The sequence below is a fragment of the Copadichromis virginalis genome, linkage group LG13 (genome assembly GCF_057382275.1).
Source record: "Copadichromis virginalis isolate Kocher_CV1m ecotype Utaka linkage group LG13, C_Virginalis_male_GT1.1, whole genome shotgun sequence".
Lineage (NCBI taxonomy): Eukaryota > Metazoa > Chordata > Actinopteri > Cichliformes > Cichlidae > Copadichromis > Copadichromis virginalis.
The window spans coordinates 16,322,038-16,346,577 of record NC_140630.1 but is presented as its reverse complement, the minus strand read 5'-3'; the positions used below and the strand labels follow the sequence as shown (position 1 = coordinate 16,346,577).

The 24,540-nt window shown below is 41.1% G+C and overlaps 1 protein-coding gene and 1 long non-coding RNA gene across 2 annotated transcripts in view; one reads left to right on the top strand and one right to left on the bottom strand.

Annotated features, from left to right (window-relative positions):
* lrmda (leucine rich melanocyte differentiation associated) overlaps window positions 1-24,540 on the bottom strand; it is a 209,416-nt gene that overhangs the window by 22,566 nt on the left and 162,310 nt on the right. Inside the window, exon 6 of the mRNA XM_085477555.1 lies at window positions 8,274-8,358. Coding sequence (XP_085333681.1) covers window positions 8,274-8,358 — 85 coding nt within the window. The remainder of the gene's footprint in view (window positions 1-8,273; window positions 8,359-24,540) is intronic.
* LOC146695427 (uncharacterized) lies at window positions 14,258-16,254 on the top strand. The gene is made up of 3 exons (XR_014923584.1): window positions 14,258-14,491; window positions 14,708-14,749; window positions 15,964-16,254. It is a non-coding gene; the product is annotated as an uncharacterized LOC146695427 (long non-coding RNA).

Here is a 24,540-nt window from a genome sequence, read left to right as displayed (position 1 = left end):
ATGACAATAAATAAAATAAATAAATACTAAATACTAATTACAAGGCTACAAGGCATTGTTCTGGTCTGATCCTGTCCCTTTTAGAATGACAAGTTGTCGGCCATCTGCTTGAATGTTAGTAGCTATTCATCAGAATGAAGGGTAGCGAGCCCCCCTCAAGTAGACAGACTCAGCCTGCTCACTGAGCAATTTGTTTCACGGGGTACTGACACAGAAGAAAGCTTGTGGACCCAACATCCATCCTGCTGCAAAAATATCCAAAACCATCTGGCAGCTAACCCCCATCCTAAATTACCATGATGGACTCCCACCTTTGGAAACCATGAAGGCTCCAGAAACCCGCTCCAACTTCTGACTGAAAGTACGACTTGAAAGCACTGACCACATCTCAGTTGTCCCCAACCACAGCTACAAATCATGGTGGAAAATGAATAGTGTAGTTGCATTAGAATCAGAGTTGATTGTTGCAGGCCTATCCACTTTGGATGATTTATGTTCTGCTACCTTCCTGAGAATGACCAGTGCAACTGGGAAGTAAACCAAGGTCCAGAGGACTTGCAGTATATTTTTCCACGAGGGTTGGGTCTGCTTGGCAGAAACTCATGTCCTTGTCTATTCTTCTGACATATTAAGGGAAGCAGCCAAGAAACATACGTCTGTTTGTGCTTAAGAAAGTTTTAACGGGTAAGCCCAGTTGGGTTTCTATCATCATAAATAACAAAGGTTTGTCTGCAATAGTCACGGACTATAAAGATTTAGGAGACTCCATATTTTCCCGCTGCTGAGAAAGTGGCTCAAAGCTTGTAATAATCATATTTCAATAGTGATGGGTGGAAAGTATGACTTAGCTTTTTTACTCATTAAAAAGTAAAACAGGTGCTTTAAAAAATTGCAGATTAATTTGTGACATTAATTGTCTAACATTAGTGAACTCTTGGTGGCATCATAATGAAACCACTTCAATCGCTTCAGACAAACCAAATCCAGAACTTTACTTTAACTTGACTGAAACAACCCTTATTAATGCAGAATATCAGAGAGGGGAATGTGTACTTTTATACCAATAGTTAAAGGAACTAACAAACAAATATCTTGGAATAGTTCAGAAGCTGACAGTACTATCTTTCCACTTTAAGTTTCTCCTGTATACGCCCAACATCAGTTTAAGAACTCAAGACACTCGGGAGACTCTCCCAGCTACATCAAACGGCAAGGTAAAAACAATAGTGTCACTGACATTTCCCCAAACCCTGCACAAACAGAATTATTCACACACTGAGAGGAGTGCCATCAGATAACGGAGAGATAATGACACTTGGTGGAAGGCAGCTTTCTCAAAGCAGTTTAGAGCTGGCGTGTCACAGTTTGGCAGTTAAGCCTGTCATGGAAGTTGAGGAGGTTATCCTGGCATTTTAATCTAGCCTGCTTCTAAGGGAGAAAATGTAGAGGTGATTTCCAGGGCTAGTAATAACAAGGACAGGCCTGCCTCCTAAAAATGAGCTCTCATCACTTTGGATGCGGACAGCGCTGTGCAATGCGAAGCCGCGATGAGGGATTGCAGGCCCAGTTTGCCTCGTCCCCTCTCGCCTCATCCATCTCCATAGGCTGGCTTAAATGGATATTCATGTTGCTGAGCCAATCCACTCCTGGGAGGAATAATATCACATCATCTGACTCAGATAAAGGAAATAGAGCCTGTCCTATTCAGGGGGAGTATATAGTACTGTGATATGCTGTGATATACACCAGGAGCCTCGCTGCCAAAAAGTAGACTGATGTGACCGCGATGGAATTTTCAGAATCTTGTACATTTGATACGCGTTTAGAAGCAAAAAGAGAAATATCGAGCATTTACGACACATTTTTCTACTTACTTTTTGTTTCCAACTACAAGTAAAGAGCCATTTTTAACAGGAAAATGTATTAAAGGTATTTATTTTGTTAAATTACAACATTCAAAGGGGTACACGTAATGTTGTGCCTTTTTAAATAGAATATTATTACTGATAAATATTCAATTCAATTCAATTTTATTTATATAGCGCCAAATCACACAATAAATACACATGTACTTTTTCCTTTTGTCTTTTAATATCGTAAGATAAATTTTAGCCTAATAAGTAGAGAACACTGTATTACATTGTGAGCAAATTATAAGCGTTACTATGTAATGTATAAATTGAAGGCTAGTTTTAGCTGTTTAGCTATATTTGAGATGAAATATAGCAAGTACTCAGGGGCGTAATTTCCAGGGGTGTTAGGGGGGTTATGACCACCCCCCCAATAATCAGATCCAACCAATATAACCCCCCTAATGAAATTAAGAATTAACTTGCATAAATAGGCTGTTGATTTTCTTTACTCATTTCAGGTATTGCCAGCAAAATAGTTGCATGTTTAATCATCTGGGAATTTACCCAGATTTATTTATTTATTTAGACAGAGATCTTGACCCCCCCAATGTTCAGCACAAAGTTACGCCATGCAAGTACTTCTAGAAAATTTGCATCGCAGCACCACGGTACAATATCTTACATTTCGACATTATCTGTCCAAGTAGCTCCCGAGGCTAACACTGTGCATGGTCATTTAAACAAAGGGGAACATCTGTTCGACTGTGTCAGTTTTGTAGCTGGATTTTGATTTACATGACAACTTCCGAGATGGCAACAGGACACCCAGTCATTACACACTAAACTTAAGACACCTCATCAGCTCACCAACTGGCAGACGCTGCAGAGAAATAAAACCTTCATGAAGTGACGAGTGCTTGGGAAACACTTTTATGAAGTCAGTACCCGGGAAGAAGGCCATGTCTTTACTTTGTTAATTTACTTTTTAGAGTTTGGTGCAGAGGCTCGGTATATAGCTGCCAGCTCACTGTGTGTATATATATCACTCTCTGTAACAGCATTTCATCATCTGTCCCTTCTCATTGATGTTGAATGCACACTTCAAATTTTGTTTGGTTTATTACAAAAGTTTATAGAAAGCAGCTCTGCAAAGGACTCTCTGGGACAGTCTTGAGGAAAAGATTACACTTTTCCCTTTCCATGTGGCTCATTTTAGTTGTGTGGGGGCCAAAGCAAGTCTTTGTGTTTAAGAGTGATGTTTATCAGGGGACAGATTGTCCTGGTATAATCATTACGGGACTGAGTGAAATGTCTTGCAGAGCACGTATGTCTAATGGGAAACGTCAAAGCTTTGCTCTGTGTTTTCTCACTAAGTTCCAGAGAGGATGTTTCCATACTTTCGGAACATGTGGCCCAAACCAGAATGGAAGGACTGTCAGCTGAAAGAGCAGAGTCGTCATTCTATCTACAGATTGACATCGACCAGAACTAAGTTATCACTCAAGATAAGCACGGAAAAAACAGCTCGGTGCAGAAAAACCTACGGGGTTAAGAAACAGATGTCTGATGTAATGCCAGTTAATTTAGGAAGCAATTTCATAATCAGCGGAACATGTTTTCAAAACAGATTTGCATTCACAACAGCATCTAATCTAAGCACTTATAGAAGATACAATCAGCTCTGGTTATTACACAAACAACGATAAACAGACATCGGGGTATATCTATTTTTTTCATTTTAAAGCCGTCAAACTGATTTTTACTTTTACCAAGTGTGTTGTACAGAGGACATTAAGTCATCACTCAGACAAACAACCTTTTCCTTCATAATGACAACAGCTAAGTTTCAACACTAGCAGTTTAGTCATCCATTAGTCATGTATCCCATCCAGATGTCTGATGGAGGAGAGGAGGGGAGGAGGAGATAGCAGCAGGTGTAGATCTCTCTGAGCCCAGCTGAGCTCTAAAAGGCAGTGCTTAGCACCCACAGCTCTGTCATCTGGCCTCTCCCCTGTCTCCACCAGCCTCTCGACAGCCCATTCCTCATCATTTACCCCTTTTTGGCAAAGCCCAGAGCCCTTCTAATGGGCCACTCTGAATGCTTCCAGATGTTTGTTTATTTGTTGTGCAGCAACTGTAAAACAGTTTACTCTTAGCTTGGATCTGTTCCCGTTGCTCCATTTCGGGGAGGAGTGCCGAGGGAGCTGTGGGGATTGTAGCAGGAGCTGCAGTGCAGATCACCTCGACATGTAACAAAAGCGAACTTCTAAACAAATGCGAGGTGCCCCATGAGTATCATCAGAAAGGAGGTTTTTTTTTTCTTCTTTGAAGGCTGCTTTCCTCTGGGGATTTTAATAACAGTTGTGCACCATTTAAGTTACATACATACAAAGTAGCTGGAAGCAGGCCCAGAAAAGCGAGATTAAAAGGGCCCAGGGCTCATACTGTAAGGCAGATACCAGGTGGGGCTTTTTTTCTTGATCTATTTACTTGGCTTGTACAGAGACATCCCCTTCATTTACAGCTGTCACTGCTGAAGGATGGCCCAATCAGATTTAATCTGATACATGTGAAAAAGCAGCTTCTAGTGTCTGGCATATTTATTGAATTATACAAAGGAAATGAAAGGCAGTTCATTAAAATTTCTTCTGTGCACACGGATACATCAATCAAGTCTCAAGCCTTACTTTTTTTTTTTTTTTTTTACATACATACCTCTTAACTACAGCTATAATTAGATCTATGAAATCAACATGTAAATCTGACTTCAAAATGTGCCACCTCAAGAAAAAGACAAGGTGGTAATAAATAACTCAGCACATTTTTTTTTCTTTTCCAGGCTGAAATGATACATCTTCACAGTAAGACACAAGACTGCATCGTGTAATTGGCTGTGTAATAGTGTAGTATAGACCAGTCTTCATGAAGGCAAACTATACTTTACACTGAGACTCCATCTTGGACTGTTAGATTCAGAGTCGAGCTGACAGTTGGACCAGCACTGAGAGTTAGAGCTAAGGTGACAGTAGTGGACGATCCTCGGGCCCCTCTGCCAGACTATGTACTCCACTCTGTGTCACGCCTTCGTCAAGACACACTAGAGCCGCACACTATCCTCCTTCACTTTACCTTTTGTCTAGTTTCCTCTCATTCTGAAGTCTCATCTCCTTTCACTGTTTAAAGCTGCCCCTCTTCCTAATTTCCCCGTCCTTTCCCCCCTACTTTCCTCTCTGTCTGCTGTCAGATGTCTATGAAATTACGATTTAGATTTCACTACCACAGCAGCAAATGTTTTTTCACTACTCTCCCCTGCTCTTCTCTCTGCTACCTTGTTTTATTCCGTGTCCTTCACCAACCAAGATAGGAGCACAGTTTCCACCCCTCTGTCCCTGGGCAGTGACCTGCCAGTGCTGCCTTCCATTGGGAGCTCCTAGCTGCTGTAATTACCTCTGCCAACCAGACTCTGGGGCTTTCAAACAGGTAACACGGTGGAGTAGTTAGGTGCAGGGGGTTCAAGGGAGGTAAGGCGGAGTTTTTCTGAGACACCGTCGGAGCGATCTCAGATACGCTGCTGATATGGCCGCTATTTCTGGAGTCCGGATAAAACCAAACAGCCTCCCGCTTGCCTCTCTATTAAAAAGACCACACCATTAACCCAAACAACTACTGTCACAATCACATACTGCATAATGTGTACTTTAAAAAGCCAAAGCTGTTGAAGTGCATTTTTTATTCAAGTATTGATTGTGATTCTCAAGATTAAAGCATAAAGCAAACAGGCTAATCACATGGCACAAGAAGCAGCAGTTGCAGTGGGAAAAGCACGATACAGAGTAAGACCAGAGTGGCTTACTTTTGCAACAAATTTTGAACAAACATGTAGCGATTTGTTTAATTTACCGTGTGTGTTGAAACAAGAGTTCTGCAGTGATTTGCACAAAATTATGCAGCGCATTGTTTCAGCGCTTTTGTTCATTTACTGAATTTACCTCAGCACGCATTTGTGTGGAATTACTGTCTCAACCATTCTGTTTGTTGTAGCGCTGCTTTGTCACCACTTTGTTCTCTTTGACTGAGGAGTTACTGTGACCGTTTCCCACACATAGAGAAAACTCAACTGTGTTTGAGAAGAGCAAATAAACGGGGGGGGGGAAAGAAAAAAATAAGAGCGGGGGTAGGGGCTCGACGAGGCAGGGACACGAAGAGGAGGTGAAGGGCGAAGACGAGGGCTGTGTTATCTAAGGCTGCAGCGCTGCATCATAAAAATAACAAATGGAGACTGTCACTGTTACTCTGATCTCAGTCAGAGGGGAGAAATATTTCATGTGGCAGGTCCCCTCACCTTTAAATGAGTTGTTCTTAGCCAGGTCTGATTTTGACAAAGCACAAGGCTCTTTCTGTCCTTACTTCCGATGAGAGCTGCCACCATCCTGGCTTTCATGACATAGATCTGTCCTTGGCACCATTAATGTGGATGGAGGTCTACTCTACTGTATATTAGCCTAGAAGCACTCGCAACTGATAAGTAATGCTACTATAGTGGTTGTCAGCTCATCACAAATATCTTGCAATGTGACATCATTGATGAATCTCTCAAGCATGAAGTAATAGTTAACTACCCTGAACCCTGAAATAGGGTACTTATTAAGCCAAATGAGTTATTAAGCCAAACTTATCTGTTAATTCTGCTTTAAACAACTCCACAAAGCCAAGTCCAAGAGTCAGGCTTACTTAAATCTGGGTTTCCATAAAGTCTATATATAAACGTGAATTTGGAAAATAGAAGACACTGCTTCGCATGTTTATTTTCTTTTGCAAGACATGGAAAAACTGGTGGCTGACTGTGAAATTTTATGTTTAAAATTATCTTTATTATTAAACTATCAGCACGCATCCTCTTATTGCTGCATATGAAGGCCTACTGTCTGCATCTTGGATATAGAAACATCCCACAGTTTTTACAGTCAAATGAATCGAAAACAGAAGCCGTATCGTTAGGCCCTCCACTATGAACTAGGTTGACACATAACCTGGGCTCCTTACCCACTTTAAAACACAGGTTTAAAATCCTTGACACAAATTTGACACGGACTAAAATTTTGTCTAAAACCATCAGCTCTGAAGTTTTCTGCATGCTTTTGTTACATGTAGACTGGACTATTGTTATGCACAGTATACTGGAGTTAGTAAATCATTTCTTGCTTGTTTAAAATTAGTCCAAAAATGCAGCAGACAATTACTGACTGAAAGGAAAAAAAGAGAGAGATTGCATTACTGACACTGGCTTCCTTTGCACTACAGAATCCAGTATACAGTGCTACTGCTTGCATTTAAAGCCTTAAATGGTCTTCCACCTCCATATGTTGTACATATGCTGGATCCATAAGAGACTGCTCATCTCTGGAACTGTGGCTGAAGCATAGGTTGTGTTTATGTTACTTTATGTTAATAGCTGGAATGTGTGTATAGAGGGCATTTTAAGAATTTTACTTTTGTTTCTGGTGGTATTAAAATAAAATATATTCACTTCCTTTATTTAATTCAGTTTAATTATTAAGAAAACCACTAAATTGTCAAACGAACTGACTAAAATGCACATTTGGTTTTCCTCACTTTACCTTCAACCGGTCACGGCAGATGAGTCACCCTCCCTGAGGCTGGTTCTGCTGAAGGTTTGTTCCTGTTTAAAAGGGAGTTTTTCCTTCCCACTGTCACCAAGTGCTTGCTCATAGGGTGTCATTGTTGGGTTATTTCTGTATTACTGTAGGGTCTTTACCTTACAATATAAAACACCTTGATGTTACTTTTGTTGTGAATTCATGCAACAAAAAAAAAATGCAAGTGGAATGAATTGAATTAGTTAATTTTGGTTGCAGTAAATCATTTCAGCTGATTACGGGATAATGACCTGTGGGTATGATACGTATAATAATATTGAACTTGACTTGTTTTTTCTCAAAGTCTCAGCTGAGTATCTGGTACAAAAGCAGTAGGTGGCCTTCGCCATTAATTTAGAGCAGTGTGTCGTTTTAATGAATGTGTTGTATTCTTTCTAGAGTGCAGTGTTTGATGTTAAGAAGTTGCTACATAATTACATCAACATACTACACTGGGTCAATATGAGGCCTAATCAATGTCTAGTATCAACAGATCAAGGATGCTTCATTCTGTGTATGTACTGCATGCTCCCACGCTTACACTCAGATCAGAGTTAGCTGAGATTACTCAGATTTATTCCCACTATCAACACATCACACAGATGAGAAGAGATCAATAAGAATAGATAACTTCAACTCAGTTTCAAGTTCAATAGATTCCCACTCTCTGCTGCTGTTAGCGTTATGACTCATTTACATAATCTATAGAACCAGGATCTCAATGTTTCTTCTTAATTTTGAAGAAAATAAATATTTTTCTTACCTTTGTGGGGCATGGGATCTCTGGATCCTCGCGGTAGAGGCGAATAGGGCAGTAGATGGCTCTCTGATCCAGCCTCATTAAGTGACTAGCAGAAAAGGAATGTAGAAAAAGAATTAGCTATAAAGTTATAGCAAGCAAGCAGCAAACCACTGCCACATGGTTAAAAAATAATGCCATGTGGCAGTCTTTGTTCTAAAGTTCATTTTATTTTATTTACATTTTGTGACAAAAAAAAATCTTCTCATAGGGACAAGGTTTAACAGCATGGATTAATCACCTTCAGTGGTGTTTTCCTAATTTAACTTATCCGTTTATATTATACTAAGATTAAGGGCTTGCTTTGAGTGTCAGTCATTTCTCTATAGCTGCTAGCTGACCTCTGGGTGAGATTGCTGCTAATTTGAATCCCCAAACTGGACCTTTAAACCCTGTTCATGGAGTCGAGTCATTTATAATGGAATTATCTGACAAATCAAATAGATTGCTATGTGGTATATTATGCTAACAGATCTCTGTGTCTGTCTTACACCTGTACTGATACACCTGTACAGAAAGCGATTCAATCTTTGTAAAATCACAATTTGTTGATGTGACACGTTTAAATGCAACAAACACATTAGGCTTCATAAATATAATCTTCAAACCAGAGACCAAAACAACTTTTCTAATGAAGTCTATGAGAGGACCTGATGACACCTGATTTATAGCATAACCTAATAGGGAGGTTTTAACATTCACCCAGATAATACAACAGTAACATGAGGGTAATATAAAATCAGACGAAATAACCTTTCTACACTAGAAAGTGTGAATGCAATTACATGATACATACTTCTCTTTGTTTAACTTCATCTTATTTATTGTCCTACAACTGAAATGTGATTTTTTTTTCATACATTCTTAGCTGCAAAACTGGACTGAACCTCTGACTGTGAGCACAGTCAGAGGTTTAATGCTAAACGCGTGTGATGAATGCGGGTTTGGGACAAAGAGAAAACAGTGGCCTCTATGTCATGAGACAGTATTCCCACACGGGTCAACAGTTTGTGTGTTGTTATTCTTTTGGTGCACTTTCAAGGTCCAAAACATTCTCTTTTTTTCCACCTTAGCCTTTTAGCTAGCGGAGCAGGCAGTTTATCATGACACAGCGATATCTGATGCCTTTGCAGAAATACTTTCCTTTCTTGCAGGAAGGAATTCACTAGGCCTTTAATCATGGCAAGAGACTCAACTGACAAATACATATTAGAGATGGCTTGGGCTGCATTTTTCCCACTTTTATTGTTGTTCCTCTACATGCCCATGCATAACCTTGAGAAATGGAATGGTCTGCACTGTTAAATGGAACCATATTCTTCATCGGCAAAGAGAGCAATGTGAACTGAAAACGATCACATAATGTGCTTTCAGATAGCATCTCTGAAAGGCATTAAGGTCTGGCCAGCATGTGTCTCATATTATACCAAGGAAAAAAAAGAAGACAAAATGCGCCTATTTTAAAGGCCTTGCTTCATGTATGCTGGAGAGTCAGCTTTTGAAAAAAAAAAAAAGTGCTTAAAAGAAGAATATAGTTTTGACAGCAGACCTGCTGCTAAAACCTCCTAAGAAATGTCACAGATCACTCCCCTGCTTCTGCGATGTACATTTATGAAGTAAAAGAACTAAAAATATGAACACATTGTACTCAGTAACTACTGTCACCTGACATGTAAGGAAAATAGTTGGGTATTTATAGCATTGAGCTAGCAAAACTAATATTGGACTGAGACTAAAGATCCTACAGCAAAATGATCACCACCCATCTCATTTTTGAGACATGTATCAAGGTTTATTTAGCGTTTTCCTATCTTTGAATTTTGCCATTTTGGTTTGCAACTCATATTACCGATCAGTACAAACACACTCAGTGTTCGTCTATGTCACTTCATAGGAAAAGAAACAAGCGACTCAGGCATTAAGAGGGGAATTGTGAGCTGTCTGATCTACCTTTGTGCATGTCTGGGCCACCATAGAGTTGCGCCCCCTGCTTGCCTCATTTCCTGGTCTGCATGAAAGATCACAAGCCTGGGCCCCTTTAGGCCTGCTTGGCCCACAAAAATCCCCTCTTAATCCTGATGCTCGGCCACAATTAATCTTCCGGGTTGCCACATTATTAACAGCACCACCCGCAGATGATATAGGGGGTGCTGGATGAGAACAAGGGAGCACTACTTAGGTGTGGTGAATACTAGATGGAGCTTAGCACTCTGGCTGTGGTCCTATGGGACATTAGTCACCTTGTTTTCAGTGCTGAAACCAACTCCACCCCAGTGATATGACACCACTACTTTACTTCCTCGCTCTAATGCCTGCTGATCACACAGCTGACCCGTAGGTGGCTGTTGTAACTCCAACTTCCACTTGTCTCGATCTTCCCCTTTAAACCCTCAGATCTTCATCATTAGCCCTTGACATTTGCACTCAAGCATGCATGTGAAGCAAATGGAGGACGATTTTTCTGTACTTGCTACGAGAGGATTAATAGCTTTATGTTTTAGCACTTTAAACAAGTGTTTTTTTCCACCAGTATTTCTAAACTGGCTACTCATAAAGCATGGTCCATTACAAAGAAAATGCAAAAAGAAAGAAACTCTGATTATACTAATAATAGAAAACTTTTGGTGCCTTTATTAAACATATTTAGAAAGTAGGTTGGAGAAACTAAGTGAACCCCTATTCTAATGCTGCTCAGAGTTTGGTGCTCCAATTACTGTAAGGAGCTGTTTGTTATAAGGTCACACAATGTCTGTACTGACAAAGTCTGCTTATCCTAAAAACACTTACGTGAATCATACCACAAGGAAAACACATTTAAAGCATTTTATTGATGCGCAAAGCTGGAAAGGGCTGCTCATCAAGAAACAATAAACAAGCTGGCTACGATTGAAGATTATTCAGGATTGTTGCTTACTCTCTATGCAAGTATGTGTCCCGCAGTGTTCAGACCAAGAGCACGATATGCAATCCTGGAAAAGGTGAAAAAGGACCACCAGGAGGTATCTCTACAATTTGTTAAATTTCTAAGATAAGCACTGAGTAAGACAGGTGGCTATTGAAGGAAGCTATTAAGCAACCTACCATTTTGCAGACACATATAAACAAAACAAAGCTCAACACTGTGTGTTTCACAAATGAAGCAAAAACACTTCAGGGTCAATGTAAAGTGGACTGTTGAGACACAAAATGCTATGTTTAGAGGAAAGGGGGTGTCGCACATTACCACCAAAGCATTCAAATGTGAAGTCTGGTGAAGTGAGCGTCGCTGTTCTGCAGCTACTGAGAGAACAGTACAGAAAACACAGGGCAGCAGTCCAGGGAGCTTAGAAGAGATCGGACTGAGGTGAAGGTTCTACAAGTTTCTAATTTCTAATTTTTCATCCCTGCGCTGTGAGTGGTCAAGATGTACAAATCAAAATTAAAAAAATCCAAATGTCATTTAAGTTTGAAATTATGACTGCGATGTAGACATGGGGCACCATTTTCTGATTAATTAATGCAGGAATCCTTTATATTACAAAGGGTTTGCAAACTTTCTGTCAAATCAGAAACCTCCGATGTACTAAACATACGACCTGTCCCATCGTGTCCTTTTCACATTTTCAAAACAAGGACTTCATTTACACTCCATCTCCCACTGTTCCCTCTTTCCTGTATCATTTCTTTCACTCCCTCTGGCTCTTTGGCTTGATTTCTCCAGCTGTACCTACACTGAACAGAGGGAGGTGCTGCTGTGTTGTCTATGTAAGATGCTCCTGGACGCCCTTCTTCTCTCTCCTCTCTCTGCTGTCCAGATTAGTCTGCTCATCAAGCTGAGCATTGTTTTAATTTGCTGGGCCCGGGGCATATGCTGAGTGTTCACATCATTATTGTCTCTGTGCAATGTGAGTTATCACCACAGCTTATGATAATGTGGCACAAATTTACAGGCTTGGGAGCACCACGGATTCCGTGATAATAAAGGGTGGACAGAGGGGAGTGCAAAGAGGGAGAGAGAAATGAAGAAAGTGTGTGTAGATGTATGTGTGCGAGCGGGAGAGTGGAATAGGTAGAGAGAGGAAGCTCCGTTGGATGTCATTATGAAAGATGATTCCCATACTAGATAATACATCACACCAGTGCTGTCTGTCTTCTCCTTTTCAGTGTTGTTATGTGAATAAATGCTGATAAACCCAGAGGCAATAGTGATTATTACTTCCAACATATCATCATGAGAGAGAGGGGAGGAGGAAGACAGGGGAGGGATGGAAAAAGAAGAAAAGCAAGTCACAAAGAGAGCCACATGGAGCACATAACCACCTCCACGGTGGGGATCTTCAAAATGTAAGACACTGAAAAAGTGAATCTAGTTGTTTTTCACATGCAACTGCCACAAAGTTTACAAAGTTTCGCAAGCTTGGCTGCGGATTAGAGATCTTGATGGGCGTTACATTACAGTACATTATGAAGATATTAGTTCATCTAGAAGATTTCTCTCAAATCTGACGCCGGCCATCGCGGTGAGCACATAAAGCAATCGTGTTGCACCATGTCTTACACACTGTTTTCCTTTCTGGCGATCTGTCTCTGAAGTCTCCCTTTGACCAGCTCATCCTGACACAGCTGGTTCCTGCCTCGCCTCACCTCACCTCTCTCCTTAAGACTGACCAGCAATACAATCTAATTACAGCCGCGCTACAGAGGGAGACCAGTGTAAACACCAGCCCTTTTTATCTCCTTATACATCTGGACAAGTAGACAAAGTGCTAAAAGGAAATAAATGTGGCCTGACAGCCACATCAAAGAGTTCAGCCAGAGGCTTACTGCTACTTAGGGCACAGGAATGTTGTTGCTAAGCATCAGCCCGCAACCTATCAGGGTGCAAAGAGGGCCCTGTCCTGCCTTACAGAGGGAAAAGGGGAAAAGAGAGAAATGAAGAGGAGAGAGGGGAAGGGAGGGCGAGGGGAGGGGAGGGGGCTGACATTGAGGGGAGGCTAGGGACTCAAGGAGATTTTTGTAGCTTAAAGCAATTGTTGGAAGAAACAAGCCTTCTGTTTTGTTTTCTCTTGACACCATTTCTGCTTTTTGTGCTTGCAAAAGACATGTATAAAAATGTCTTTTGATATGTTTTCTCTTTGGGTCTATATCAAAATATTTCTTTTGTGTCTGTGCATGGAACTTTTTTCACATCTTGTCTCTATAAACTGGTGCAGCTTTCTGATCATGTTGGAGATCAGAGGAGACACAACTTGTGAACTTATTTGAGTCAACATTTAATGCTGGAATGACACGTTTATTTCTTCACTAGATGGAATTTTTTATGATTCGTGTTTCGCACTTCTAAAGTTGGTTTTTTTTGAGAGGGGAGGTTACAAACAATGCAACACTTTTAGAAATAAACAATGAAAAATGAATAAGCAGCAACGGCTCGGAGCATCTCTCAGCATGTAATGGCACTGATGAAATGGAAAATGCTCTAATTCGCTACCAGAGATCGAGCAGAGGCATTTGTACGCTCTCAAAGAAAAGTCTAATCTAATGGAATATCACACTGGTGCACAAGATATTATTTTGGATGCCAGAGCAGCACTTTGCATGAGGTCAAATAATTAAAATGGGTACTTTGGCATCAAAATATGGCGAAGACTGCAATAGAAGTGTATTAATTAAGATGTTTTCATGTCATGTTACACGAGACCTCAGTGATTCTGAGCGTGCGTAGTGAAAAGAAAAAATAAAATGAGTTTGCATGAAAAGAATGAATTCCGTTTTCTTGGGTGATGGCAGGGGGAAGAAAATTTGATGTAACGGTGCCTGCACTTGTGAGCAGAACGGCAGTGTTTTCCCCAGCAGGAAGACTACTGAGCGTGCGTTTAATGATTAGCCAGTTCTACTCCAATGAACTTGTTCTGAGTAAACGTATCATATGATCACTGATCACAAGAGGAACTGATGTTTCGCTCGGGGCACGAGACACACAGAGTGAACCGGCAACAGTAAAAACCTGCAGTTCTGTGTACGACTAAGCGTCAGACAGGCAAAGGTTGAGTGCCGCTGAACGTTAATCACCCACAGCGATGACTCACAGATGGTAATAAGGCTGTGTTTGTTTTGAGGTTGAAATTTAAAGAGTCGTCGACCTTTTGGGCGAGCGTCTTGCTGGATAAGTACAGGTGATTTAAAGGAGAAAGTCTTCATTGCAGGTATGCAGCACAATTGGCTTAAAGCTATTTTTTATTTTGGTTTAGTTTGACCTTTCCACAGGCGCAGATGCTAATGCTACAAAGTTGCAAAGACAGACAGACACACACGCAAATAAAGCATCATGAAATCTTTCAAGTATTAGTCGAAACTGTAATTTGTTACCTTGGTCAAACTTTTAAGCAAAACCTAACCAGTTGTCTCTCACATTTCCACAGGCGCCATTTCTTTTATCACTAAACAAGAGGGGGAAAAGTAAGGTATGAGCTTTCTGATCTACCTGTGACAAAAATTATTTTTGTCATAGTTTTGCCTTATTTAACTGGTGTGAAAAGAAATATTTTCATCTTTCCTTGTTTTAAGGCAAACTACACAAACACACACACACGCACAAAACCACAGCAACTCAGGAGTGTGACATATCATGAGGCTTTCTGTTCCGATTAGGGGCTGTATCTAACGTCAAGGCTGTTTTCTAGAGTGTAGGATGTTTAATAATTGAAGACTCTGGGAGCGGGCCTGTCACACTGGCTTGTCTAGAATGTTTCCTATGCAATTAGATGCCGAGAGACATTTGAAGAGGACCCACAAAAAGAGCTACAAAAAGTGACATGTGAACTTAAAGGAAATTAGCTCTTCACACGAGTGAAATGTGAAGGTTACTTAGCAATGCTTAACTCAGACTGTGGCTGTGTGAAGTGTGTGTTTGACTCAGCCCTGCTACGAAGACTGCGATTTTCTTTACTTTGAGCCGGCTTCAGTCAGTAAGATCACAGAGGGAACGAAAACTAATTTTGACTCAAGGCACACGGAGAGAAAAAAGAGGAAAAAAAAACCCTGAGATGTGTCAAAATAATGAGATCTCTTGATGTTTTCTGGGAAGATACGGGATGATGCAGACAGATGCACAACTCACATCTTCACCCAAGGACACAGACACACAAACACCCGTTGAACGTTTAACCGCAACTTCAAAACACACACATTTGCATGTGTGCAGGAACTCACATTAAAAACCTCAAACACACACACACACACACACACACAAAATATTTTTTTAATGCACGAAACACTAATGCACATCTATTTCAGTGTTCACTTACATTCAGGCCAAAACTCAAAACTGATTAGTTGATTAACACAGATTTTGAGTTGTGTGATGTAAATACAGTTCAAGCTCTGGCGTCTAAATTAAAGAAATCTGACCTGAACTCAAGCAAAACATTCAGTAGCACGACTTCTTTTCTTAATTAAACAAAAAAAAAATGGTGCCTTATTGTCGTCGTGGTTTTGTGATTTGTTTTTCAGCACACAAACACAATTTTGCCTGTGATTGTGACAAATCAGACCACCACATAATTAGGCTGGCCTTTATTTTCATTTGAAAATATTAGACACATCCTGTAAAAACAGATGATTAAAACACTCTGTATCCATCTCCCGCTTGCCTCCAATCTCTGACAACCTTTCACAGGAAGTTCCCCCACATCCGCATCTCGGAATCGCTACGTCGCAACGATAACGCTGTCATCCTCCACACCTATCGTAAGTCACGAGCAAACCACCGAGATGCTCCGTCGCAAGACAGAACCCTCTGCGGGCCTGTAAGCTGTATCATTACAGCATGTCATCTTTGTGGCAAAGGAGCCGAGCCGAGCTCTCTAATTACACTCTGCTTACTCCATTTACCCAGACTGGGACAGAGCAGCAGGCAAACAAAGCATTAAAAATGGAGTGCTTTCCCCTGTTCTGTGCCCGTGTCTTTCTTCTGGTGCCTGTTGTCCTCCCCTGGTTGTTGTTGTTGTTGCTGTAAAAGCTGCCGAGGAGAGATAGCAGAGGGCACATGCCACTGCACCGTCCTCTCCAGCCCTCCTTGACTTTCCCACCCTCCCAATCTTTTTCAGCCCTTCCTTCAAAAGGACTTATGAAGGTGAGTGGCTATGTGACAGGCCAGGAATAAAAGAGACAAACCAGGGATAAAAATTAAATAAAAAGTAGCTGTCTGAAATAGTAATTGCACTCCTTTGCTGAGCATGCTTTCAGATATATAAACCTGATTTACTGTCGGTGTTGCTGCCACAAATCAGAAGGCCCTCTGAGAAACACTCGTGCTATGAAATTGTTTAATCTCATCAACTTCTGCTTTCACAGCAGGCCATAAATCACATAGTCTTTGTTATCATAGACCTCCATGAGCGCCTCTGAGGCAGGCAATGGATCGTGGGTATATATAATCTTGACTGCGCAAACAGCAGGGTCTGAGCAGCCTGAAATACTTTCATATTAGCCGCGGTGCAGCTGGCGGAACACAAGCGCCCTGATGGATATCTCATTTCCTGCGCTCTGCATCTATTTCGAGCAAATTATTACTGCATAAATTTCTTGTCAACAGAAACGGCCGATTAATTAAGTTAAAATGCACTCGTGATCACATCTACACACCAGCGAGGGCAATTTTCCGCTAAGCAAATTTATTGCAGGGGTCACTGTAATGAATGACTCTAAACTTTGTGATAAAGTGGCAGACAGGCCAATATCTACACAGGAACTGTGGTAGGGACATATTTGCATAAGGCAAATTTACGTGAAAACCCTCGAGGACGACAGCTGGAGGTGGGTGAGGATTTTTTTTTTCTTTTTTTACAACTACAAAACAAAATGTCGGTCAATCTCTGGCTCTTCACTATTTCATCAAAGATGTGCACCTTTGGATAGAGATCGTGAATGCACCTTTGCCATTTAACATAGAAAATATACACATTTAACAGAGCTCGCAACCTGAATGAATTATTCATAATGTATGAGGGCTTGGGAGTTTGTGGAGGGTGCGGGGGGGGGGGGGGTGTTGGCGGTTGTTTATTCAGCTTGGGCCGTTTATCAGACAGTGAGGATCCCACGGCGGGGATGAGTTCCGAGATTTATCTGTGCTAGGGCTCCAAAGCAGATAAATCAAGGGGTGTAATCATGCTCTGAGTGGCCCAGCTGTGACCCCGTAGTGAACTAATGACACAGGGATATCTAAGCCCCTTTTCCTCTTCCTGGGTTAGGCCCTTAGGTTAGTCCCCTGTCAGACACAAAGCTAAAGAAAGACACTGCTTCACAGAAAAACTGAGGGGGAAACTTAAGGCCCTTCATGTCCTTTTGTCCTGTTTACACAACACCAGCGAGCAGGATTGTTCACCCGCGCCTAAAAATAACAGCGCTGGAGCGATGTAACAGCCGACAACTACTGTACAACAATGTTTGTTCAAACAATAGCAACGAGTATCGATTGCACGTATACACCATCGCAGGTTCACGAGCCGCTATTCACAACAGCCCATGTAAAAGATACTGCTGTTTGGCTGAGGATGTCTCCCATTCCCTCCCAGAGCAAAGGCTTTCTCCAGGACCGAGCCTGCTCTGATTTATCATGTCTTCTGCTAGCAGGCTGTCTGATTAAGCCAGTGGAACTTTGTTTCACTCTCCTCTCTCTTTAATCTGTCTCTCAGCGAGATAAATTAGCCAGTGCCGTGCCAGCTCCTGCTCTCTTTACCTCCCTCCCTCCGTCTCTTCCTCCCTCTCAGCCTTTCTCTCTGTTTATCTTTTCTGTCTGTCACACATTGAGAAGAGAGCAGACACATCTGCTCCTGCACTGCTGCAGGAGATAGGGCTGGGCTACATCCTTGGTCAGATTTAGCTAAGAGTGTCTGCGAGTGAGAATGAGGGAACGAGTGTGTTTTTCCTCTCTTTTTCTCCCCTTGACAAGACTCTGTCAAACAATCTCCCTCTCCTTGGCTGGGCTTATGTTCTTTGTTGTCAGCTAATAAATCAGAGAGTATTTATGATCTGCAATCCCTATTCTTAGGCTTTTAATGGCGACACGTTTGTGGGTGAATTAAAGCAGTGTTTTATTCACTAGGCTGTGGGCCAAAGTGAGAGGCCTAGGTGCCTCTGCCTGTGAATGTTTCTCCTCTCTCCGCTCTTGCTCGGGTGTTAAATCATACTCATTGTCAGGCAGCGCTAAGTTAGTGTGCGTCATTGGGGAGAGCAGGAAGCACTGGGCATAATTCTGTCCATCAGTTTAATTTATTGTATCGGTAGCTTTGTAATCTCTGCCCCATAAACTACAGGAGCTGACAGACAAGAATTTGGTTTTAAAGGCGACGCTCATCCGCATTTTGGCTGGCGATGGGCCTTATTTTTGCCTCAGCTTTCTGATTTCATATCCAGCCACAGGAGAAAAAATTTAAAGGTTGTTGCAAAATGCTTTTTTCTCTGCTATTAACCACTGCAGACATAATGGTTTTTTGGTCAGGTTATCGTATACATGAAAGATTACTAAAAGTAAATGTTAGAAGAAGAAGAAGACGAGAGCCAATAAAAGATGGAAAAAAAAAGAGAAAGAAGAGGCGGTTCGAGGACACAACCTTGCTCAGAGGTTTTATTTCAGGTGAAATATAAGTCCTAATACCAGGGTACTGCTGCAGCATCTGCTTTGCAGATAGTGCACTTGGCTCTCCTTCCAGTGCCAGTGAATATAAATCAGGTGAGGCACCTCAATGCTAGGCCTGACTCCTAGAGGCCAACAAATCTTTAACATGAGATTAGGGCCTCAGTAGAGTCATCCATCTTTGGGTGATGGAGGAAAATATCACAACACTCTATGGGCAATATGGTTTCACAGAGTCAGGACCGATGTCTATTAGAATGTCTATTAGGATAAAAAGTCCAACAACTCACTGTTTGCACACACTGTGAATTAATTCCTACAATGTGGATGACAAACACAAGTCTTTTCTAAATACAACTACAAGCCCGATAACATAAAATAACAAGAAGAAGAAAAGAATCAGTATCAGTATAAAATATATAATACATTTTCCTGGAAGAAATAATCTGAAGATAATACTCGGAGGAATAATTACCCTCTTCTTTTGTCAACACATGCTTTATGGGCATTTTCTTTTAATTGTAATAAACGTAAATGGTGCCATGTGTCAACTACAAAGAACGCAGAGCAAAGCAACGCTGCCAATTACCCTATAAAACATGCATATCTTCCAAAGCATGGGTCTCCTCTGTGGGTTTAACTCACCAAAGGCAACGGGTGTTTTACAAGATGCTCGCTCAGTGGATACAATTGTGCTTAGCATAAAAGGAAAAGCAGGCTGCGAGGACCCAACAATGAACCATATCTCCCTGTAGCCTTTTCAGCGAGCTGCATTTACATATCAAGCCACTAGCCTGATGTGTAAACACATTCCATCAGATGCCGCCATCGTAGCCAATGAGAGCCATTTCATTCCAGCTATACCTCACACACTGTGCAGCATTAGACAAAGGGAGAGAGGCCTGAAAGAGACATCTCATGTCATCACCCGAGAGATAATGGAATTGTTATACATCCTTGATCACAGACACTCTCACGGCATCTTGCTCTCTTTTTCACTCATTCTTTGTCTCGGTGCTCTTGGTCTCTCTATCGCTCTCTCCCTCTCTCACAAATGTGCGCACAGACACACAAGCGCACGAGTAAAAATTCCAGCACACTTCAGTGCGATAGCTCCTCTTCTCTTTCAGGGTTTCATCTCAATAGCTTTTTTATCTGAGCACTTCAATTTGCAAGCCTAGCTGGAAGGCAGCTCCTCCTGATATGTTAATTGCAGGGTACTTAAGCACTAAAAGATTAACATAAAACCCTTTGGAAACAAGCTAATAGTTTATGATAATTCGTGCATGGCCTTTGTCTGTCTATCATTACATTGCCTCTAGCGATAATTTTATCAAGGGGCTGTAAAATATCATTTTAACAAGTTCACTTTCAGATAATTAATAGTAGAAACTGTATTATTCAATTGAGCCACACTGGCACCATTAACAATATGGCAAGTAAGCTATAATTAAAGTATTTCATTTTATTAACCTATTCATAACGCTGTGCAAATGATGACACAGAGACACAGAAAGGCTTTCCCTTTTTTTTTCTTGGTGAAGCACTGTCACCAGAGCAATTACAGGAACCCAGGGTTGTCTCCTCAGTTAGCCGAGCTGATTGAAGCTTTTCAATTAGCAGGTGGGTGTATGCATTGCTCCCACAAAGAGAGGCGGCACACATGCAGGAGACCTGCAAACCTGCTGACACACTCATGGAATTTGTGTTCTTTCCCAGAACCAAAGTATTAAGACTGAGAGCTTAGACTGAACCTACACTGGGTAAGAGGAAACGAGTAAGGTGGATGAGGGAGAGAAGGCCATAGCAGATCCACCTAATTTATAAAAATCAAGCTGCTTAGAGCAGAGTTTGTGCATTGACAGCTGGTAAAATAAATAAATAAATAAATAGAATTAATATTTAATAGTAGCCTCAAACTGAGTATTCAAGAAAGCCAACAACCATTCAGAATACATGGCATCCCTACTAGAAGACAAGCATATAGTTCACATGGAAGCTTGTTTCTGCCAGGCAGAGCCAAGTTGAACTTTTGAGTTATCTTAAAAAGTTGAGTAAGGCAAGGCAAGGCAAGGCAAGTTTATTTGTATAGCACAATTCAACAACAAGGTGATTCAAAGTGCTTTATAGAGACATTAGAAACAAGAACAAATAAAAAGCATGATTTAAAATTGATTAAAACAAGCAAATAAACTAACTAACTAATTAACAAACAAACAAACAAACAACAGTATATAAAATCAAAACAGATAAAATCAGAACAGTAGATAAAATCAGTAGTTAAATGTAAGTTTTGAAATTTAAGCTTAAAGTGTGGATTTGGTGCTTTATTCAAATGCAGCTGAGAACAGGTGAGTCTTCAACCTGGATTTAAATAAACTGAGTGTTTCAGCTGATCTGAGGCTTTCTGGGAGTTTGTTCCAGATATAAGGAGCATAAAAGCTGAATGCAGCTTCTCCGTGTCTGGTTCTGACTCTGGGAACTGATAAAAGACCGGATCCAGATGACCTGAGGGATCTGGATGGTTCATACTGGGTCAGGAGGTCATTGATGTATTTTGGTCCTAAACCATTCAGAGCTTTATAGACCAGCATCAGAACTTTAAAGTCTATCCTCTGACGGACAGGCAGCCAGTGTAAAGACCTCAGAGCTGGACTGATGTGGTCCACTTTTTTGGTCTTAGTGAGGACTCGAGCAGCAGAGTTCTGAATGAGCTGTAGTTGTCTGACTGATTTTTTAGGTAGACCTGTAAAGATGCTGTTACAGTAATCAAGCCTACTAAAGATGAATGCATGGACTAGTTTTTCCAGGTCCTGTTGAGACATCAGATCTTTTATCCTTGATATATTCTTGAGGTGATAGTAAGCTGACTTTGTTATTGTCTTAATGTGTTTTTCTAAGTTTAGGTCTGCATCCATCACTACACCCAAATTTCTCGCCTGGTTTGTGGTTTTTAGATGTATAGATTGAAGTTCTCTGGTGACCTGTAATCGTTTTTCTTTGGCGCCAAAGACTATTACCTCAGTTTTGTTTTTGTTTAGCTGGAGAAAATTGTGGCACAACCAGTCATTGATTTCCTCAATGCATTTACCAAGAGCCTGTACAGGGCCTCGGTCTCCTGGTGACATTGTGATATATATTTGTGTGTCATCTGCATAGCTGTGATAGTTTATTTTGTTGTTGTTTATAATCTGTGCCAGTGGGAGCATGTAGATGTTAAACAGAAGGGGTCCCAAGATGGAACCTTGGGGAACTCCACATGTGATACTTGTCTGCTCAGATGTGAAGTTACCTATTGATACAAAGTATTTCCTGTTTTCTACGTATGTTTTGAACCAGTTTAGTACAGTTCCTGAAAGACCTGTCCAGTTCTCCAGTCGTTTGAGTAATATGTTGTGGTCAACTGTATCAAATGCTGCACTGAGATCCAGTAAAACTAGGACTGACATTTTTCCACTGTCTGTATTCAGACATATGTCATTAAACACTTTGGTCAGAGCGGTTTCAGTGCTGTGGTTCTGTCTAAAACCTGACTGGAAGGCATCATAGCAGTTATTCTGTTTTAAGAAGTAACTGAGCTGTTGAGAAACTGCTTTTTCAATGATCTTACTTAAAAACGGGAGATTTGAGATCGGCCTGTAGTTGTTCATTTGTGTCTTGTCAAGATTGTCCTTTTTCAGTATAGGTTTGATTACAGCAGTTTTTAGTGATTCTGGAAACACACCTGATAATAAAGAAAAGTTGACGATCTGTAACAGGTCTGACTCTAAAGTCTTTGAGACCTTTTTGAAAAAACTTGTTGGCAGGACATCTAAACAGCAGGAGGAGGAGTTCAGTTGACCTAAGATGTCCTCCAGGTCTTTGCTGTTAATAGGTTGAAACTGTTTCATGGTGTTTAAACAGTTTTTTGGTGGACACAGTACATATCCTGGATCTGCTGTTGATGTACCAATTGCTTGTCTAATTTTTTGGATTTTTTCAGTGAAGAATTTGGCAAAGTCATTGCAGGCCATGGTCGAATGAAGTTCAGCTGCCACTGACACAGGGGGGTTTGTTAGCCTGTCAACTGTAGAAAATAAGACCCGAGCATTATGGCTGTTTTTAGTGATGATGTCAGAGAAGTAGGACCTCCTTGCATTCCTCAGTTGTAAATTATAATTGTGAAGTTTCTCTTTATAAATGTCATAATGAACGTGGAGGTTTGTTTTTCTCCATCTGCGCTCAGCTTTCCTACACTCTCTTTTTTCATTTTTCACCAGTGTGGAGTTTCTCCATGGAGACTTTTTCCTTCCAGAGATAACCTTCACCTTAATGGGAGCAATAGTGTCCATTACATTTAACATGTTAGCATTGAAGCTATTGACGAGCTCATTGACTGACCCTCTGGACAGGTCAGGTGTTAATGGGAAGACCTGGTTAAAAATTGCACTACTGTGTTCAGTTATACACCGTTTTGTGATCACTGTTGTTGATATATTTGTGTGGGCTGAGATTTTACTTTCAAAGAAAACACAGTAATGATCAGACAGGCCCACATCAGACACAGTAACCTCTGAAATGCTCAGGCCCTTGGAGATCAGTAGGTCAAGAGTGTGTCCTCTATTATGTGTGGCCTCTGTTACATGCTGAGTCAGCCCAAAGTTGCCCAGAGTGTTACTCAGGTCTTTAGTCCCTTTGTCCTGAGGGTTGTCCACATGAATGTTAAAATCCCCAGCAATAATTACACAGTCAAAATCAAAGTAAATTTTGACCCAAAAGGAAGTAACTTGAAAATATTGAGTCACTAAGTCACATTTTTGAGATACTAACCTGAAATTTTGAGTTACAGATGACATTTTTTTGTTTTTTTATTTCCAGTGGCAGAAACAAACTTCCACAATTTTTATCTGCAATTTTGAGGCAGTCTCAGAGTTAGTGCGATAGTCAATGCATGTACACTGTACCTGAGAGTGAATGCATGCGTGTCTGATAGCCCAACTGGCCCCTAATACACACACACACACACACACACCTTCTCCTTCAGACACACCACCCCTCTCATGAATAATACAAAAACTCCCTTTCACCAAACAGCTCAAATAGCTACTCATTCATCTGCATACCTGGAGCCTCGCAAAATGATTGGCCCGCCATTACCGCTGGAAAAAAAAGGAGAGCGAGACAGAGCGAGAGAGAGAGAGAAATGTTCCCCAAACAATTTGCTTCAAAATAAGACAGGAATAATTCTGTCCTTTTCAGCGACACAGACAGGCCCCTGTGCATAATGATGTTAGCGTAATGGGGTGACAGATAGACTGTGAGACCATGACATTAGCATGAGAAACGCACCAGTGAGCAACCGCTCAACTGTGGTCTCAGAGGGCCCTCAGAAATACACTCTGAACATCGTTTGTCTCACAGCTCTATGAGCCTGACAAATGAAGACATGCCACGTTTTATGTCGAGCAATATACCATTCCACTTTAGCAAACACACGACTAAATGACAAAGGGAAACCCGGCTCTGCATTATACAAACACACTATCTCCTGTCCTATTAGTGAGGTATAACCTCATTCAAGGTCGGATGGAAAACAGGGACACCTTAGCGTTTCTCCTTCTTAATAAGGTAAGAAGACTT